At 37.2% G+C, this 21,925-nt stretch overlaps 1 protein-coding gene across 3 annotated transcripts in view; it reads right to left on the bottom strand.

The window, feature by feature from the left end:
• The window catches only part of APAF1 (apoptotic peptidase activating factor 1), a 108,391-nt gene that overhangs the window by 66,552 nt on the left and 19,914 nt on the right, over nucleotides 1-21,925 (bottom strand). For 2 of the 3 annotated variants that reach the window (XM_081595394.1, XM_081595395.1), the window contains exons 8-16: nucleotides 20,164-20,402; nucleotides 19,593-19,760; nucleotides 18,239-18,370; nucleotides 15,578-15,691; nucleotides 14,949-15,133; nucleotides 12,065-12,191; nucleotides 10,389-10,514; nucleotides 8,283-8,414; nucleotides 5,846-5,971 (exon numbers count right to left, since the gene is read on the bottom strand). In XM_081595394.1, coding sequence (XP_081451520.1) covers nucleotides 5,846-5,971; nucleotides 8,283-8,414; nucleotides 10,389-10,514; nucleotides 12,065-12,191; nucleotides 14,949-15,133; nucleotides 15,578-15,691; nucleotides 18,239-18,370; nucleotides 19,593-19,760; nucleotides 20,164-20,402 — 1,349 coding nt within the window. The remainder of the gene's footprint in view (nucleotides 1-5,845; nucleotides 5,972-8,282; nucleotides 8,415-10,388; nucleotides 10,515-12,064; nucleotides 12,192-14,948; nucleotides 15,134-15,577; nucleotides 15,692-18,238; nucleotides 18,371-19,592; nucleotides 19,761-20,163; nucleotides 20,403-21,925) is intronic. The other variant, XM_081595396.1, reaches the window with a different exon arrangement.

Genomic DNA, 21,925 nt, shown 5'->3' with positions numbered 1-21,925 from the left:
AAACAGACAGACATTCTAGAAAAAGAAACTAGATGAGAATAAATCAAATGATTAAAGAAAACCTCCATGAAGTAAGCCAGAAAGAAAAACACCAATACAGTATACTAATGCATATATATGGAATTTGAAAGATGGTAACGATAACCCTATATGCGAGACAGACTAAGAGACACAGATGCATAGAACAGTCTTATGGACTCTGAGGGAGAAGGTGAGGGTGGGACATTCTGGGAGAATAGCATTGAAACATGTATATTATCATATGTGAAACAGAACACCATTCCATGTTCGATGCATGAGACAAATGCTCAGGGCTGGGGCAACAGGATGACCCAGAGGGATGGGATGGGGAGGGAGGGGGGAGGGGGGAGGGGGGTCCAGGAAGGGGAACACATGTAAACCCATGGCTGATTCATGTCAATGTATGGCAAAAACTACTACAATGTTGTAAAGTAATTAGCCCCCAACTAAAATAAATAAATTTATTTAAAAAAAAAAAAGAAAACCTCCAGAACTGAAGGACATGAATTTCCAGATTGAAAGAGGCTACCAAGTGCCAAGAACAATAAACAAAGACAAACCCACACTAAGGCATATTGTCATGAAAGTTCTAAAAAGAGAAGCACTGAGAATTTTATAGAGATCTTAAAAGTTTCGAGACCAGGAAAATAGATCACATACGAATCAGAATGGCTTCAAACATCTCAAGAGAAACTTTGGGAGTTCAAAGACAAGGGAGCAATGTCTCCAAAATTCTAAGAAAAAAATTATTTCCTTCTATATGCAATCAAAAATATCAATTAAATATGAAGCTAGAATAAAGGCACTTTTAGACAGATATGGTCTCAAAAATTTCCTCTCAGAGATTCTTTCTTAGAAAGTTAGGGGAGATTTTCCACCACGCTGAGAATAAACCAATAAATTCAGGAAACGAGGGTTTCAACTCAAGAGAAAAGCAGGCGGATCGCAGGATGGTAGTAAAGGGAGATACAGGGATGGCAGCTGAACACTGGGGATAAACAGTCTCAACCAGTCACAATGGAACAAGACAGAAGCCTCTAAGAAAGTTAATTCTAAGAAAAGAAAACGTCAAATCAAAAAACTGAATTATTTAAGAAGCAACTTAGACAAGGAATAGCTTGAAGATGAATGAGTGATAAGCACATTTAAAAAAATAAGCAAATGAAAACACAAAACAACACTGTTAACTGTGCAACACATTTAATCCCAAAGAGAACAAAGTATTGTAATGAGAAAGGAGGCGAAAAAAAAAAAATCATCATATACTACATGGCCCAACTGTGATCAGTCAGGATGATGTAAATCCTGAACACCGATCTAATCAAAACCATGAAAACATACAGGAACCATAAAAAGTAGGTCAGTTTGGGGAAGAAAAAATGAAGAGTTCAGTTTGGAGCACAGTGAATTTGAGGCACAGCATATTATCTAAGTGACAGCAAATGAGCAGACAGTTAAAAACGCAGGACATAAGCACATAAGAGAAACGAGGGCTGGACAGAACACATGTGAAACACACTCACATGAGAGAGGGGATAAAGCCATGAGACTGGCTGACATGGAAGGGAGAAAAGGTGATGAAGGTGGTAGTCAAGACTAGATGCTTGAGGAACGGCCATATTTTAATGGGAAAGAAAAAGTTAAAGGGGTAAGAGAGATAGGCTTCCCTGGTGGCTCTGACGGTAAAGGATCCGCCTGCAATGCAGGAGACCTGGGTTTGATCCCTGGGTTGGGAAGATCCCCTGGAGGAAGGCATAGCAACCCACTCCAGTATTCTTTCCTGGAGACTCCACATGGATAGAGGAGCCCAGTGGGCTGCAGCCCACAGGGTCACAAAGAGTCAGACACAACTGAGCAACTAAGCACAGCACAGCAAGAGAGACAGAAGAAGAAAGAAGAAAACACTGATGTCAAATGAGGAGTTTCAAAAAGGAAACACAGGTGGTCAACAGGAGTGTGACAACAAGGAAAAGAATAAAAATTGGATAAAGAAAAATACTGGATCCCACACTCATCCAAAGAGCATTATATTTTTCATCAAAAAGAATGACGATGAAATAAACTGGATTTTACTCTTCAAGGGAATACATAGAGGACAGAATCAGGCTGAAAAAGGGTTAAGCAGTAAACGAGTAGTCAGGAAGTGGAGGCAAGTGTAGGTGACTTTAAGGTCTAGTCAGAAAGAAAAACTGAAATTTTCAGAGGATAACACAATCAAGGAAGAATCAAAGGGTTTTTACTTTTTTGGTTTTATAATGCTTAGCAAGGCCCAAGAACATCTGTAAGCTGTGGAAAGGGGTTCAAAAGAAAAGAAAAACTGAAAATGCAACACAGAAATAACCAATGGGGCAAGGTGTCAGAGGAAGAAGGAAAAATGAAACAGCAGGCACAAGTAGAGGACTTCCTGAGCATGGAGATGAGAAAAAAAGAAGTGCAGTAGAGCCTTTTACTTCCCAGGTGGCGCTAGAGGTAAAGAACTCTCCTGCCAATGCAGAAGACATAAGAGACACAGGATGGATCCCTAGGTTGGGGAAGATCCCCTGAAGGAGGACATGGCACTCCAGTATTCCATGGCACTCTAGCCCACTCCAGTATTTTTGCCTGGAGATTCCCATGGACAGAGGAGCCTGGCAGGCTATGGCCCACAGGGTCACAAAAAGTCAGACACAACTGAAGCATCTTAGCATGTAGCATGTAGAGTCTTTTATGGCAATTTCTGAGGGAGTTCATGATGGGTAGCTCTTGGGTGGTGTCAACCTTCTGAATAGGTATGAGGTAAAGTTATCTCCATAGAATGAAAGAGATATAATGACAGCGTTGGGAGCTTAAGAACAACAAGAAAGGTTTGGAAAAGGCACTATGGTGAATTCGATTCAGGGAACAAACCATTACTTGGCAGCCAAGAAGGCCTAGTTGAGTTGTACAAATTGAAATTGTTAGACAGATAAATGGCCTGGTTTCATAACTTTCTTCAACATTAAGCAACCTAATAATAATGGAATCTTCCCAGAACTTGGAATTAGCAATGGAGATAAAAGGAGAACCTGCCTTGAGATAGAGAATGACTTCTGAAGTCATTCTCTAAGTAAAAACCAAAAACTCATAAGACTGAAACAATCTTTCAGAAGACCATTGCCTTCACTGGGCCTCTGAAAAATCTCCTCTGACATGGATCATCCCAAAGAAGACACAGATATTTGTTATTTAGAGAACATGTCACAGAGGCCAAATCCATTTACCTGAATGTTCTAAGAATGCTCCCAACATCTACTAAATGCTAGGAAACTCTATAAAGTAACGTTCTACCCAGAAAACCCCTAGATGCCCTGAAGTAATCTATACAAAAATGAGATATCCTCAGTCAACAAAGAGAGTTTAAAGATTCAACCAAAGGATCAGCATCAAGAGAGTTTAGCTTGCTGTAACTTAAAAGTCACCCTAGTAGCATTAACAAATCTCTAGAGATTCTAACAAGCAAACCAGAGCCTGGTGGGTTCAAGTATTTCCCTGGAAGAGGTACATGCCAAGAAAATTTACTGAGCACATGTTTTGAGTACAACTGTGTACAATGAACTTCAGAGAGTTACAACAAGATGACAAGGTCTCTGCAGGTCATAAACCTATATTTAACCTTATCAAAGAAACAGAAGACACATGAAAAATAACTGAACTGGACCGTACAACAAATTTATAAGTGGAGGGCTCCCCTGGTGGCTCAGTGGTGAAGAATACCCCCGCCAGTGCAGGAGACATGGGTTCAATCCTTAGTCCAGGAAGATCCCACATGCCACAGAGCAGCTAAGCGAATGGGCTACAACCACTGAGCCTATGCTTTAGATCCTGGGAGCCACAACTACTGAGCCCATGTGCTGCAATTACTGAAGCCTGTACGCCTAGAGCCCATGCTCTGCAACAAGAGAAGCCACAGTAATGAGAAGCCTGCACACTGCAACTAGAAAGAAGCCCCCACTCTCTAGCCCCCACAGCTAGAGAAAAAGCCCATGCAGCAATGAAGACCCGACACAGCCAAAAATTTTTAAAAAATAGATCTTTTTTGTTTTTAATTTACAAGCGGAAATCAGAAGATCAAGCACTTTCCATATATACATACAGATACAGGTAGATAGATATGTATATATATTCTCACAACCAGATGCTGCTGCTGCTGCTAAGTCGCTTCAGTCATGTCCGACTCTGTGCGACCCCATGGACGGCAGCCCACCAGGCTCCCCCGTCCCTGAGATTCTCCAGGCAAGAACACTGGAGTGGGTTGTCATTTCCTTCTCCAATGCATGAAAGTGAAAAGTGAAAGTGAAGTCGCTCAGTCATGTCCGACTCTTCGCGACCCCATGGACTGCAACCTACCAGGCTCTTCTGTCCATGGGATTTTCCAGGCAAGAGTACTGGAGTGGGTTGCCATTGCCTTCTCCGCACAACCAGATGGATGGATGTTATAAGAGAACACTTTCTGAAGAAGGCTTTGCATTTATTGTTTAAAGTTGAGGGTCATCAAAAACTATAGACAAGTGAACTGGAGGCAAAAAAAAAAATTCCAAAAAACACTAATGAAACACATATATAGGGATAGTAGCTGAAATAAGAGCCCAAAATTATCTTGCCCAGAAGTGACAATTAATGTATTGAATAGGAATAGAGATAAGAATGATGAAGGTGAAGAGCCTTAGAGGTGTGTCTGATGAGCCTGGGTTTATAAAATTTAGAATTTGGTACTTTCATGTTCCAGCTAAAAAAGGCAAGATGAAAATAGAGGTAGAAAGTTCATCTAGCAGCTATGTATTGGGATAAAGAGAGATGGAAATATACCAGAGAAGGTTGCTATGAGACATGAGGGTCTGACACCATGAACCAGAGCAAACACTACAGCATGGGAGGGAGATGAGGAAGTCAAAGAAGGACTGGATTCAACATGAAAGGAAGACCAGAATAACAGCAGAGACAGGAAATGGCAAAGAAAGTGGCACTAGGATCTTATTGAGAAGATGGAGAATTAAAAAATTTAGTTTTTTTAAACACTATAAATTTCAGGAGGCTGAATTAATTTTTTTTTTCCTAGCTCTGACTTTCCCTCCATAATTTCTCAAAAACAGGAATACAGGAACATAAAAAACAGAATAAGTGAATGATAAATAAAAGCAAGAACTTTACAAACTTGATACTATAGAGCTCAAAAGGTTTTATAAAATCATAAATTAAATATAATGCTTAAAAATTAAAGAACTTGGGCTTCCCTAGTGGCTCAGTGGTAAAGAATCCACCTACCAATGCAGGAGATGAGGGTTCAATCCTTGATCCTGGAAGATCCCACATGCTGTGGAGCAACTAAGCCCATGTGCCACAACTACTGAGCCTGCACTCTAGAGTTCAAGAGCTGCAACTGCTGAGCCCAGGTGCTGCAACTGCTGAATTCCCCATGCCCTAGAACCCATGCTCTAGGAAGAGAAGAGAAGCCACTGCAATGAGAAGCCCACACACTCTAACTAGAGAGTAGCCCCCACTTGCCAAAACTAGAGAAAAGTCCGACAAGCAACAAAGACCCAACACAGCCAAAAATAAATATTAATAAATAAATGCATTTCTAAAAAAAACTAAAAAATTTCAATTATATGAACTTTAAAGCACAGGGTAGTAAACCATTAATAAACAATCATTATGACAAGGAATTACAGTTACATTAAAAATGCTCCTGGAAGGTGAAGGAAGAAGCTTTCTGTAGCAATGTGAAAAACAGAAACCTATTTCCATAACCCAATTATAAGATAATACAGTTATGCAAAACCCACTTTAACAATGAACAAAAGCATACCTTTAATGTTCCATCAGCTGAACAACTAGCCAAAACCTGATCATCTGGTGAAAATCTGCAGTGACTGACTGAATTTGTGTGGCCAAACATGGTATTTCGACATTCTTCTTGATTCAGATCCCAGAGCTATTTGAGAAAGGTAAAAAGATAATTGAAAAATTACCACTGAATGGCAAAAAGTTAGAAATCATGTAAAGTTCTTCCTTCCCTCCCAATTAAGCTTTTCCAGTTATAAGAATATGTTCAATTCAGTTTGACAAAGGTGTCAAACATAAAGGTGAGCATGTGATTAACAAGCAATGGGGCAGCCCTTAGATCAGCACCTAAATCTAAGGGACTTGAAGACTTACCTAGGCTTTCATCTGAGCACTAAACTAGCCATTGCTTCTTTTTAACAAAGCAGTTTGAAATTATTTTTTTATTCTGCTCTATAATAATTAATATGTAAAATAAATTACATTTTATTTGTAATTTTTTGAGATGCTAAGTTATCCAACTCTATAAATGGTCATTGCTAAGATTTCCCAATACAAACCTTGAGTCTACTAACTAGGCTAAAATCTGTTAAAACTCTAAAAAATGATTCAAAAATACAAAGACCATAAAGATAGACATACACTCATCTGACAGCAAACATAATGGATCAGAACAGCAAGTTAAACAACCCTTCCTGGAAGCAGTCCACCAAATTCAGAATGTGGGACATGCCACAGGAAAACAGACTCAATTTCTCTAACAAATCAGTGGTGTAAAAAAAGAGGTAGCAAGAAGGAGAACGTTTATAGAATAAAAGTGTCTTAAGAGACCTATCAACCAAATGCCACTTGAAGTTTGGGTTCTGACTAAAGTAGGTCGCCATCTCCTTCTCCAGAGGATCTTCTCAACCCAGGGATCGAACCTACATCTCTTACATCTCTAACACTGGGATGCAGATTCTTTACCACTAGCACCACCTTGGGAAGCCCAAATCTATGGTAGAAAGATATGTTTTGAGACTAGTAAGAAAAAAATGAATATGGACCAGGTATACTAGGAAATTGTTTATTATGCTAGGTATGATAATGACATGTTATTTATGTTTTATACCTGAGAGATACATGCCGAAGTATTCTGAGTGAAATGATGGGATTTGCTATAAAATGCTTAGTCCAAAGAAAAATGGGAGGTGGTAGGGGAATAAAATATGATTGGCAAAATGCTGATAATTGTTGGAGCTAGACAATGGACACCACAGAGTTCATGATTATTCTTTCTCCTTTGGGGTATGTTTGAAAAGTATAAAAAATGTAAACAAAAGGCAACAGTCATCTCTGGTGATTTATGCTACCTAGGTTACACAAAGGAGAAATCCTTTATCTCCCAAAATTAACTTTGGTAAAAATCCTTTGGAAATAATCAATAAATGAGGTAAGTCCTGATCTTTATGTCCATCTCCATCCCCCGGCTCCTTTAATCCTGGTCCTAGATAAACCCAAATCTGCAGATAACACAAGTTACATGGGGGAAACTTCAGATTTACATCTTTTCATTGATTTCTCTCAGTTCAAAAAGCACAAGAAGTAAGTTCTAACAGACCTCATGGAAATGCAGGTGTGGAATGACAGGTCTTAAAGTAAAACTTGTCCTTAATCAAAATGGTTGACCAACCAATAACCACTTTCCACATCTTAGAGAATTTTGTCTATATTTAAAAAAGGGAAATATGAACTTTCTCATCCTACAAAACGTTAAAAGGAAACGTCAAAAGTTATTCACAGATATTTGTTGTATATCTATCCCAAACAATTTTCCATCTTGAGAAGCACTAATTTTAATTAAGTCAGAGAAAGACAAATACTGTATGATATTACTTATATGTGGAATCTACAAAATATAAAAAACTAGTGAATATAACAAAAAAGAAACAGACTACAGATATAGAGAACAAGCTAGTGGTCACCAGTGGGGAGAAGGAAGGGAGGGCACGATAGTGGCAGGGGACTAAGAGGTACAAACTATCACGTATAAAATAAGCTACAAGGATATATTGTACAACACAGTTTTCTCTATGGGAGAACTACGGGCCCTTACTCTGTGATTATGAGCTGTAGTAACCATGCACACCTGGAGCTAAGGATACCCATACTTCCTGCCACACAGATAGAAGACGCCTGAATCAACCAAAGGGAAACAGGATCCAGAGATGGAGGAGTTTAAGAGCCTGAGACTGTAGTTTAGGCATCTGGAATCAGCTATGCCTGAAAACAGGCTCCTTCCAAACTTTCCAGTTTCAAGAGCCACTAGTATCCTTTTCGCTGTTGTTGCTTAAACTAATATGAAAGTTTCTATCCCTATAACCAAAAGATCCTTGATTAACATAATGTATGAAAAAATAAATCAAAGGAGATGTTCTGATGTATCTATCAAATTTATCTATATGATTCTCATTCACACTTACTTTAAGGAAGTAGTCATTTGAACCAGTGGCTAAGAGAAGGTGATTACTGTTGTTGGTGAAGTGGCAGCAATTGACTTGCTCTGAATGCTCATCATAGATACGCACTAGTTCCCCAGTCATTGAATTCCAAATCTGAAGAGAATAGAGAGAATAAAGTTTATAAGTACCTTATTTTCAAAGGGAAAATAGAGAAGCAAAGCAAATGTGCTGTTTTGCAGATGTTATCCATCCTGTCTGCCAGGTTTTCCCAGTCAGACATGATGCTAATGAATACATCCCCCTTCCCTAAAATGTCAGCATTTTGCCAGAATTTTTTTTTTTTTAATTACCTGCAAGTAACACAAAACATTGGGGCTTCCCTGGTGGCTCAGAGGTTAAAGCGTCTGCCTGCAATGTGGGAGACTCGGTTTCACAAAACATTACATTTTTCAAGGGCAAGATTTCACATGTTCAAATGAATGACAGCGGGCAGAAAAGTGTTATAAAGGGGATAGGATAATGGACTTCAGATCAGAAAAATCAATCACAGCCAGTCCAAGGCCCAGCTCTACCATTTCTAAGTTGGGTGCACCTAGTCAAGCCCTTAATGTACCTGCATCTCAGCTCCCCTCTCTGTAAAACAGGGATACCTGCACCCGTCTTCCACAATTCATGGTGTCAGATGACAAAGAACTTGACAAGTGTTCTCCTGACTTCAAGGTACTAATAAGTAAGTAAAAGCAGATGAGTCCGTGGAAAGAAAAAATAAAGGCTTTAGAGTCTCAGGGAAACCTAGCTTTCAATCCTGGTTCTACTAGGTATTAGTTAATATGAGCCTGGGCAAGTGACTTCATCTCTGAACTTGCTTCTTCATCTGTAAAATGGGATCAACATTTATCAAGGTGTAGTGAGAAAAGGATAATGTAATATGAGAAAGTGTATAGTATAAATCCTCAGGCAATGTTAAGTTCTCAAGTAGTCTTCTTCATAGTTACTATGAAAGTAATCTGTTCCATTGAAGAAACAAAAAAAATAAATTACCTAGTGATTCTTTACTGGGCTTTGGACTATTAGAAGTACTAATGTCCCTTCCATAGCATTTTGTTTTATCCTCTCAAAGCACTCCCCAGAGGTCCAAAGAGTTTATTTCAAAATTCTTCAATAAATATTTCAGCCTCTGCTTTAAATTTCCTACAAACAGAAACTTGAGCCACATAGCTCTGACTCTAGAACAGCACAGAATGGCCAACTCCAAGTCTGACTCAGAGTAGAGGCTACAAAGTAAACTAACTGGTTGGCTGTAAAGCCAGGTAGAGAATCCAATCTATCAAGAAGTAGATTTTTCCTGGACACTCCAAGGTCCTCTTCAAGTAGGCGCAAACTTCAGGAAAACTTTCAAGTCACTTTCATGCTCCCAGGTCCACTAAGGCCCACTCTACCTATCCAGATTCAGCACTTCACACCCCTTTTGGAAAAAAGCCTACAATGATGATTTCCCTCCGTTTATCAAATTCCTCTAGACTTCAGGTTCTGTTAAATTCCACATAAATGCTCTGGCTTAAAGCCAAATTTAGGAATAAGAGACAAAAAAAGAATAATTAAAGGTAAAAATCACTCTGTGGGTTTTCTTTTCTCTATTTACTATTTGTAGACTAGTAACCTGATTATTAGTACGTTTACTTATCTCGTTTTGCACTGAATACAAGACAGTTCAAAAAGATAAAAAATCTGGGGTGCATTTCACAGATTATATATTTTACAACAGGAATCAATCTCAGACAATAATTTTGTGCAACAACACTTCTGATCACAATACACTCAGAGATTTCAACTGATATTTAACTCACAGACTTATCAATAAATGGCAGGCAAATTCATCAATTTGAAATTGTTTTTCCCAGCTGCCTGATAAATATCATGGGCTGATCAACCTAGGAATTTTTGCTGGTGCTTATAAATCAAAAATTTTAGACAGCATTAATTTATAATGGATAAAAACTGGTTGGCCTCAAGTTAGTAGATCAACAGGCAAGAGTCCTTTAACCCAACTTATTCTAGTCTCTCAGTAACAGAAAAAGAAAATAAATTCTATGGTAGTTACAACTCAAGAGGAAAATATTTCCATACCTTTACTTTTTTATCCACTGAGCAGGTTGCTATAAATCTGTCATCTGCAGAGAACGCACAGCAAAGTACTTCATCCTCATGAGCCTTGATTTCTATAAGTTTCTCTCCTGTTTCAGCTTTGAATACCTATACACACAACAATAAAATCTTCTTACTATAACTGCATTGGAAGGACTGATATTGAAGCTGAAACTTCAGTATTTTGGCCACCTGATGCGAAAAGCTGACTCATTTGAAAAGACCCTAATGTTGGGAAAGATTGAAGGCAGGAGGAGAAGGGGACAACAGAGGATGAATGGTTAGATGGCATCACTGACTCAATGGACATGAGTTTGGGTAAACTCCGGGAGTTGGTGATGGACAGGGAGGCCTGGCGTGCTGCGGTTCATGGGGTCGCAAAGAGTCAGACACGACTGAGCGATTGAACTGAATTATAACTGCTTATCCATGGGTCATCATTCAATAAAAAATATTTCTTTAAAAGATCTTAATCACTAGTATTTTGCAAGAGAAGTAAACCTTGGCAATATCAATCCAAAAAAATCAAAATTTGTCAGAATTCGTATGCCTTAACATAAAAAAGAAAATTGTCCCTTGTTAAATGTTTATAACATCAATAAAAAGAACTGACAGGATAGCTTCAGTTCTTGAAAACAGCTTAGCAAATTCTTAACAATCAACAGAAAACAAATCATTCAATATGCTTTCTGTGGCTCAAAAGCCAGATTAATGAAAGTGGTAATCAAGTACACATATAGAAGGCAGGCTTACAATCATAGCCTTGCAATCTTAATTTTTCTTAATATTATTTATTTATTTGGCTGCATCAAGTCTTACTTGCGGCATGTGGGATCTTTTTTAGTTGTAGCATAGGAACTCTTAGTTGCAGCTTGTGGGATCTAGCTACCTAACCAGGGATCAAACCTCAGCCTCCTGCACTAAGAATGTGGAGTCTCAGCCACTAGACCACCAGGGAAGTCCTTTGTAATCTTAAATTTAAGTGTTTTAAAACTAATTTTTGTTTCTCTCAAAATCAAAAGGTTCAATACCAATTTAAAGAAAAGCACTTAATCATGCTGTCTGAAAACAAATGAGAAATTAAAGAAAGCACCTTCAAGCACCTTAGGAAATAGTCTAGTCCAATTCCTTTTTAGTCAGAAATTTTCCCAAGCCTGTGATAAAATAGGTATTTTATTTAATCAGCATTTTTTAATCAGAGCCCTGTTCACTGCACTATGACATCCTTATGTCCTTTAACAGTGATCATTTCCTCATTACCCTTAGCTGGCACATGGGTGACAGCAACTGAATGCTAAGGTAAAAGGCACTTCTACAACACTTGGCAAGTTTAGAATTAGGAAAACACACCACCATATCTTTTAAATCTACAGAGAAACCTTTCATAAGATGTTCAAGAGATCTGAACATTTCTCTACTCCTAATGTGTAATCTTCTTGAGTTTCAGAATTGAAATACACTCTAATATGCACACAGGAATTCCCTGGCAGTCTAATGGTTAGGACTCAGCACTTTCACTGCCAGAGCCCAGGTTCAATTCTTGGTTGGGAAACTAAGATCCCACAAGCCATGTGGCATGGCCAAAAAAGAAAAAAAAAAAAAAAAAATACACCCAGTATTAGGTACATGACTCAATTTTTCTCAAGAGAGAGGTTTACCTGTAAAGTTTTATCAGCTCCACAAGAAGCTATTCTTTGACCATCTTCAGAAAAGCAAGCATGGTAAACAGCATCTGTATGGGGGCGGACAACCAAGCGGGAGAGGTTCTTCATGTTTTTTTTGTTTCTAAATATAAGGAAAAAATGAACAGAAAGCAAATAAGTAAGAGTAAAAGTAATTATTTTCTTTCCATAATAAACTCTTTTAACACAGTTATGCTCCAAAAAATACAAAATTCTTACATTACCAACATGTAAATGACAGCAGAGATCACCTGAAGTAAAAAAGCAGAGCAGAAAGCAGCATTTTAAAAGTTACCTTATATTAAGCAACCTATCATGTGTTATAAATATCTAGTTAATCAAATGCACGGCCACTTATTTTCTTCTGATACATTAATAACAACATGTGCAGAGAAAACATCATGAAAGGAAAAACCTCAAAAAATCTCCATCTTTTTTAAAAGCAAAGAGCTATACCAAAAGGAAGCTCATTCCCTAACTAAAATATGACATTACACCCACTATTATGATGTGAACTTTAAAACTGCTCTTTAATTATTCAGATATAGAGGAAAAAAATAAATGTTATTTTCATTGTATCTTAATCTACTAAATACTATTCCACTACTATATATATTATTTTACAGGGCTAAAGGGTAAAGGAATGTAATGCATATACTTAAAATGGGGAAAGTATTAGAACAGTGTCTGAATTACACACACACACACCAGTCACTATGAGTAAGTATGTTAAATGGTATCATCTAGAAGAGTCAAAGGTTAGGAGTCAGATAAACCTAAAAGGCCACCCTAGTTCTACTACTTATTGGACGTGTAAACGTACACAAATAATGTAAGCTAATAAGTTTCCTTTTCCTCATATGTAAATGTAAGTAACGATACCTAGTCTAAGCAAGTGTCACACACAAAACAGACCAAAGGGGACATAAAGGTAAATCAGACTTAAATCTTGCCTAGGAAGTATTAAACTTCACTAAAAGTGACAAAAACAAGCTACAAAAACTAGAGTGATGAGAATCCAGAGGATAAACAGGTAAGTTACCAGCAAAGTTTAGAGAATAAGATTAAGAAATTACTTCCCACTATCTATCTACTCAATTTCTCAAAATTCGGAAACTGACCAGCCCCAATGATGCACATGATGCACATATAGCCAATAAGTATTAAATAACAAATGAATCTATGAATAAATGATTTCTTTGAAAGCTGAAAGTTAGTTAAATTTAGTTTATACGAACCTAAACTTTCTACAGAAAGAACAGAAAAGCTTTCTAGTACTGAAAAATAAAGGTTCTTTGAACATGACCTGGTCAAACCCAGTTAAGGCTTACCCGGTAGCTCAGTAGTAAAGAACTCACCTGCCAATACATGAGACATGGGCTCAATACCTGACCCAGAATATCCCACATGCTGTGGAGCAACTAAGCCTGTGCAACAGTTACTGAGTCTAAGCTCTAGAGCCCCAGAGCCGCAGCAACTGAAGCGTGTGCACCCGAGAGCCCATGCTCCATAACAAGAAGCTACCACAATGAGAAGCCCGTACATTGCAACTAGAGAAAAGTCATGCAGCAACGAAGACCCAGCACAACCAAAAATAATCAATCAATTTATTAATTCAAAAATACAGCTATAAAGGGAATTCGCTGGCAGTCCAGTGGTTAGGACTCCATGCTTCCACTGTAGGGGACACGGATTCCACCCTTGGTCAGGGAACTGGGATCTCACAAGCCACTGAGCCAGAAAAAAAGGGAAAAACAATGATACAGCTATGAATGACTAACCATCAGAGGGTTGAAATACAGCTGATAAAATGAGAAAAAAAAAAGAAAAAATAATAACAAACTCAACAATTCAAAAGAGAAGAACTAAATCTATGCCCATCTGATTATGAGACAATTCTCATAATTACAAAGTATTACAATTCTATTTGTCACTAAGACACGACTGTATATATTATACCAACTATATAAACCAGGCAAAATACTAAATGCTATTTATTCTTAACAACTACTAACATTCATGGAGCACTTTCTAAGATCTAAGTACTGTTCTAAGCAACCTACATATTTATGTTTACATATACAACCACATTCATTTAATCCTCACAATAATGCTATGAAATAGTACCACTAGGCAAGAGAAGCTGAGTAACTCTCTTCTAATAATACACAACTGAAAAACAACAAGAGCTAGGCAGTCAAGCCCAGGCAATCTAGAGCCAGAGCCCACCAGGCTCCTCTGTCCATGGAAGTCTCCAAGGAAGAATACTGGAGTCGGTAGCCATTTGCTTCTCCAGGCGATCTTCCTTACCCAGGGATCAACCCTGGGTCTCCTGCCTTGCAGATGGATTCTTTACCAGCTGAGCTACCAGGGAAGCCCAATAAGGGCTGTATGCCAGGCAAAGTACTCATCACTTTATATCTAATCTCATTTAAATCGTTACCAAAATAGAACTTAAAAGTTTGTTATCACTACTTGACGTATGAGAAAGGAAAGTAACCTGTAACTTGTTCAAACATCACGAAACTCTTAGGTTCCAGAACTGAGTCACAAACCTAGGTTTGTAGCTTCAAAAACAATGCTCTTCGCTACTACAATGTATTACAATAAGTAAAGCATTTATACCAATATTTAGGATGACTTGTCAAAAGTCAACTTATAGGCAAGCATCTATTTCAACGGACTCTTTGAAAACATATGGTTACTTTTCTAGAACTTTTCAATAAGAAAGAATGCTTATTAAAAGTTCGAGCCCTTTCCAAAGTAGTTAAATCTTCCTGGAGTGAATGTATTCGCTACCTGAGAAATAATGACATAGTCAGTGCTCTGCTCCCTCTGGTTTCTCTCCTAACCTACTTACACCCACTCCAGGTAAAGCATTCCGTTATCGACCTCCTGCTTAGCCTGCAGCTTAGCTTGCCGATAAACCTCTGAAGTTTCCAGTTCACAGAGGCCCAGTTGTACAATATTAGGAAATGGCTGTCGTCCAAGAAGATGTCCATTTAAAGATAAAAACTCCTGGAAATTCTCACAGTCTGTACCATCCTATGAACAAAATGGAATTGCTTAGAAACATAACCAGAGCCAAGATCAGACATTTTTCTGTTTCTATGATCTTGTCACTTTAAAGGCTTAAATATTCTCTATATGAGCTAAAATTAAATAGCCAACCATTAGGTAACAAATACATAGTGATCCTCTTCAGACTTTGAAACACAGGGTAAAAAAAAAATCTCATTATCAAAGTACTGCTCTAACACATTCTTTCTCCTAAAAAAAAAAAAAAATCCCTGAACACTTTACTTCCCAGCTTTCAAATCTCAATCCTATCCACACTGCCAGTAGGAAAGTAGGCAAAATAATCAGACTAATCAAGATTAAAGTGAGGAAATTATTGCTCTTCACCTCTTCTATTTTGCTCATCCCCAATATTAAATCTAGAATAAAATATATGTCCTTTAAGGACTTATTTTTAATATTAATATATACCTTTTCATCCAATATATGCCTGTATTCCACAAATTCATGAATCAGATGAGCAGGGCCTACAAGTTCCGTTTTTGCTTTAATCCAATCCAGGGAAAACATTAAAGCACACAGTTCCTTTAAAAAAAAAAAAAAAGTAAGATCAGGAGCACTGTTAAAGAGATCAAAGCATTTTAAATCGACCGTCATTACCCTAACACTACGAGAGCAACTTAGTAGATATCTAGAATTTAAGGACAAAAAGGAACATATCATTAATAATTCCAAAGAAACAGGAAATGAAGCTCACAGCTTAACTCAAATTTCAGCTGGACCATTAAGACTTAAATATAAAACGGAAACTTCAAAAACCACCAGAAGACACAGATATTCACTATTTTTGTAACCCTGGGGTGAAGGAAATTTTCATACATATGACACCAAAACAAAATATCAGAAAGAAAAACAGTGATGCATTTAGCTACATAGAGACTCAAATCTTCAACACATTAAAAATCAATATAAATAAAATTTAAGACAAAAAATAAAACAGGAAAAGAATTTATTTACAAATGTATGATAGATGAGAACTTACTATCTTTTCATATAAAAATTATAACAAAAAAAGACAAACATTCCAATAGAAAAATAGGTGAAGGCAATGGATGATAGCCAACTCACAAAATAAAAAATACAAATAGTCATGAATCTCACCAATAATCAAAGGAAAACAACAAAGATTTACAATTTATTATTATCAGATTTTTAAAGACTAAAAGGAATGATATGAATATTAGCTAGAATCAGAGGAAATGGTCACTCTTGTACACTGTTGGCAGTGATGTAAATCAGAGCACTCTTCCAGGGGACAGTTTGGCAATCTACATTAAAATTCAAACTGTATACATCATCAACCCAGCATTATACTTATAAACGTGTCCTAAGAAAATAAGTCAGTCGAGTGTGCTTCAGTAATCTAACCATCCCCAAAGCAACTGACCAACCGTAATGTAGCTATACAATTAAATAGTATACAGCTTAAAAAAATTATGTTTAAAAAATTATTGGGACTTTCCTGGTGGTCCAGTGGCTAAGACTCTGCCTTCCCAACGCAGAGGGCCCCATTTCAATCCTTGGTTGGAGAACTAGATCCTCCCACATGCCACAACTAAGACGTTTCTGTGCTGCAACTAAGACCCAGCACAGCCAAATAAATAATTTTTTAAGTATATAAAAAATGTTAGCTTTAAAGAAAATTACGTCAGTCTACATAAACTGACATAAAAAGATAACCATAAAATACAATTAAGCAGAAAAAACAAAATATAAGACTATATTCCTATCAAGATCCCATTCTGGTTTTAAACAACAGATAATGTGTATCTGAGCAGCAAAATGATCTAGAAAACTACACACAAAAGCATTAGCAATGGCTGTGATCTTCATTTATTTTTTTCTTGTTTTCCAAAGAAAGAAAGCCACTATTTTTAAAAATCAAGGGGAAAAAAAAGGTTAAAAAAATGAAAGGAACTGAATCCTATCACACTATCATACATATCAAATGTTTTTAAAAGGTGCATTGACCCAATAATTTCACTTCAGGGCATTTCCAAAGGAAATAATACAGGTGTGAAGACAAACAAGAGTTTCATTATATCATCATAAGGGGGGAAAAAAAACTGAAAATCAACCTAAATGTTCAACGACTACAGTTTGGCTAAGTAAATTAGAGCACAGATACTTACTGGAATACCATCATCCCAATGCTGATTATTAAACAAACTATCTTTTGCTTGGTGGAAAAAAATAAGCTACAATACACCATACTCATAACCAAGAGACAATATACCTTAGCATAGAAAAATTATTCAAAGTACGTATGTTTTCTAAAATGTTAACATTTTGAATATGACTTCAAATATCATCTATGTGCTGATGATTCCCAAATTTTATAACATAATCTTCCCCAGAGGTTCAGGTTGGTATACCCAACTATATGCTCAATATTTTCAGTCAGATATCTTAATGTGTACACCAGACTTAATATATTCCAAATGAGTTCCTAATCTTCCCATCATCCCTGGAAAAATACGTTTGACCCACAGCTATTCCCATCTCAGTTCACGGCAACTCCAATCTTTCCACTGACTCTTCTCTTTCTCTTACAACACACATCAAATTCTCAGCAAATCACGATGATCCAACACCAAAATCATCACTTCCTTTCTCCACGTAGGCTTTTTCCTTCTTCTGAGCACCTACTATCCCTTGACATAGTAGAAACCTATCTGTCCTGTATCAGTATCTCCCCAGCATGTAAGTTCAATGAGAGCAGGGACTTTGTGCCCGTGGTATGTTGTTTATAATGAAGAACAATACCAGTACACAACAGGCACTCCATAAACATTTACTGAATGAATATACTTTCCTAGCCTCCATTTCCTCTCAAAACTGAAAAACAAATCCATATCGCCCACAAAGATAGTTACTGGTATGAAGAGAGTTAATTTTTAGGGGATTCACTTACTGCAGTTACTAAAGTACCTGCAGGTAAAAACAGTTAACAAAAACTAAATTAGTTACATAGGGTATAACCCTATTTTTACTAATAAAAGAAAATTCTCAACGTAAGACAAAATAAAAGTCAGACAGAAGAAAATAATGTTTCTCAATGAGTCATCTTACTTTGTGCATATTAGCACTGGCCATGTGATAGGCCAGAAAATTGTACCAATACATGCAATCCTCCTGATCTGGTGAAAGAGAATGTAGCCGGTGATGTCTCTGGAACTGAGTGACCATCTTCTTGTGTAGATCCTGAAACCCAAATGAAACATTTCAGAAAACAGAAGCAATTTCATAACCCAAGCACCACAGAAACTCTACCTTCCAAAGCTATTTAAGAATGTACAGGACTTCCCTGGTGGCACAGTGGATGGGAATCCACCTGCCAATGCAGGGAACATGGGTTAGATCCCTGGTCTGTGAAGATTCCACATGCCACTGAGCAACTAAGCCCATGTGCCACAATTACTGAGCACTCAGCTCTAGAGTCGAAAGCTGTAACTACCAAGCCCATGTGCTGCATCTACTGAAGGCCGCACACCTAGAGCCCATACTCCACAACAAGAGAAGCCACCGTAATGAGAGGCCCACGCACTGCAATGAAGAGCAGCCCCCACTTGCTGCAACTAGAGAAAGCCTGTGCAAAGAAACAAAGACCAAAATAAATAAAATTATGTATTAAGGAAAAGGTACAGAGAATCACCCCACAAGATACATATTAATTACAAAAGGAAAAAACAGTAACTTTACTGTGGAGAAACTTTAACCAGGTAATCAATGTTACTATCACTGATAAGCCATTATCAACACCCTGGGTATGATGCACTGAGAAGGACACACAGCACCTCTGTAGTATTATTGCCAAAAATATATAACCTTGCTCTAGTCAAGAGAAAACATGAGACAAACCCAAACTAAGGAACACTGTACCTAATACCTGGTAAGTATTCTTCCAAAGGGACCATAGAAGAAAGCAAGCTGAGGCATTTTCCTAAATTTGAGTAAACTAAGGAAAGGACAATATTATCTAATATGGGAAACAGAATTGAATCTGATCTACAAAAAGGACATTAATGGGAAAGCTGGCGAAATTCAAATAAAGTATCAGTTAACAGTTCTTTTCTTGTTCTTGTTAGTCGCTCAGTCATGTCCGATTATGTGCAACCCCATGGACTGTAGTCCACCAGGCTCCTCTGTCCATGGAATTTCCCAGGCAACAATATTGGAGCAGGTTGCCATTCCCTTCTCCAGGGAAAGTAAATCACAGTAGTTAGTCAATGTTAATGTTCTGGCTTTGATAACTGTACTACAGTTATGTAAGATGTTAACATTGAGGGAAGCTAGGTAAAGGTATACGCATAGAAACTATACTATTTTCCATACTAAAATTCTGTAAGACTTTTCTATAAGTATAAAATCATTTCAAAATAAAAACTTACCAAAAAAAAAAAGGAATGTACAAAGATGCAAATACCTGAAGCTGGCTGCGATTCTTTTCAGTAAGGAAATCTACTTGCAGATCATGTAAATAATAAAGAAATGATTTTCCATTCCGGTCACAGAACAAGAGAGACTTATTAACAAATTCCTGTAATATGTCTTCAACTTCTTCTGTTTCCAAGTCCCAGAGGATACATAACACCTAGGAATCATTTTAAGCATTTAATGTGCCACAATATACAGTGAACCAGGACTGCAGATAAGAGATTAACACACAAAAAAATCATGTATTTAAAGCCCTGAATAATATCTCCATTTGACAAGAAGTTCAAATATTCATCAAGATAAAAAAGAGAAAGTTCTGAAGAAGTCAAATGTTTCTCTAGGTTCACGAAAATCACTGAGAAACAGGCAACTCACCTGAGTTCAACATCAAGTCCTTGAAGGAAACTAAGAGTAGTGGGATTTCGACATTCTCTACCCTACCTCCTCAGGCACACAGGTTTTATCTTGCTAATATCCTCTGTAACAATATCCTCAGTACTAAGCCAAAGCTTACATGCCACAAATAAGGGGATGACAAAGATTGTTGATTCATCTATTACCTTTGTAGGCACCTTAACATCTTTCTGAAAGATGGAAAGATCTGTGTAATAATCTTTGATGTCTTCTCTGAGCATTTCAACACTTATAGACATGGCTTCATCTAGAGCCTCATAGTCGTAAGATGAAGATTTTCTTATCCTCTTAAATTGCTTATTCTGAAGTTGCCTGAGGTAGTACTCCCAGCGGTTGGGAAAATCTCGTAAAAGTGCACCAATTAAAGACACTACAAGAGGGGAACCTAAAAAATTAACAAAAAAAAAAATCACTGTGTTAATACTGTATCATTTCCAAATTACCACCAAGTTAAGAATCAATCTGTCCTCAAAGAAAGAATTTTTGCTGTATGCTATCCAAAGCCTTAAAATACATAACTCTTGGATTCACTTCAAGTATTTACTCTAAGGAAGTCACTAAAAATAAGAACTATTTAAGGATGTTAATTACAGCATTGCTCAAAAGAGTAAAAAAATTTTAAATAATAACAGGGAAATGACTGAATAAATTAAAGTATATCACAATATTATGCCACTGGTAAATTTTTCTTCAAAAGATTTTAATAACAGAAAAATGCTCAAGATTTGCCGTTAAATGGATAAGACTGAAAATTATGGGAATTCCCCGATGGTCTAACGGTTAGGACTCCATGCTGACTGCCAAGGGCATGGGCTCTATCCTTGCAAAATAATTCAGGGAAATAAGATCCCACAAGTCACAAAGCATGGCCAGAAATTAAAAATAAAAGAAATAAAATCCCAAGCAAAAAAATTAAAGCTTGACTCTCACTATATTTTTTATTCTTTGATAGCAGAGGCCATGTCTTCATCTTACCCCATGCATAACATATGTGTCTTCATTAACCATTATTTTTAACTAATGAATGAACAACAAAATACCACTATCCATTTAGGGTACCAGAGAAGAACCTAAAATACTAAATATTCTAGTAAAGTTTCTGAGCGTCATGTGTTAAATTGTCATGTTCAAGGGCAGACAGAAGAAGCAAGAAGAAACACAATCCCACAGCCTCCAAAACAACAACTACATTATAGAAAGTTAATCAGAATGAAAAAGCAAAAAGTTATGTGCCAGAAGAAGAGACAAGATAAAACCCCAGGAAAATAACGAAATGAAGTGGACATAGGTAACCTTCCAGATAAAGAATTCAGAATAATGATAGTGACGGTGATCTAGGATCTCAGAAACAGAATGGAGAAAACGCAAGAAATGTTTACCGAAGAACTAAAGAACAGACATGAACAATAAACTAGAAGGAATCAACAGCAGAATAACTGAGGCAGAAGAATGGAAAAACTTCCTGGAGGACAGAATGGTGGAAATCACTGCTGCAGAACAGAATATAGAAAAAAGAATGAAAAAAATTGAAGAGAACCTAAGAGACCTCTGGGACAACATTAAACACACCAACGTTAACATTATAAGGGTCCCAGGATAAGAGGGAGAGAGAAAGGACCCAAGAAAATATTTGAAGACATAATAGCTGAAAACTTCCCTAACATGGGAAAGGAAATAGTCAACCAAGTCCAGGAAGAACAGAGTGTTCCAGGCAGTATGAACCCAAGAAGAACACAATGAGAAACATAGTAATCAAAATGACAAAAATTAAAGACAAAGATAGAGCATTAAAAGCAGCAAGGGAAAAACGACAAACATACAAGGGAACTCCCATCAGGTTATCAGCTGATTTCTCAACAGAAACTACAAGTCAGAAGGGAATGGCACAATATATTTAAAGTGATGGGG

This window comes from Giraffa tippelskirchi, chromosome 4 (assembly GCF_054371585.1).
Source record: "Giraffa tippelskirchi isolate mGirTip1 chromosome 4, T2T-mGirTip1v1.2.pri, whole genome shotgun sequence".
NCBI lineage: Eukaryota > Metazoa > Chordata > Mammalia > Artiodactyla > Giraffidae > Giraffa > Giraffa tippelskirchi.
Note: the sequence above shows the minus strand (reverse complement) of the source record. Positions and strands in the feature narration are given on the sequence as shown.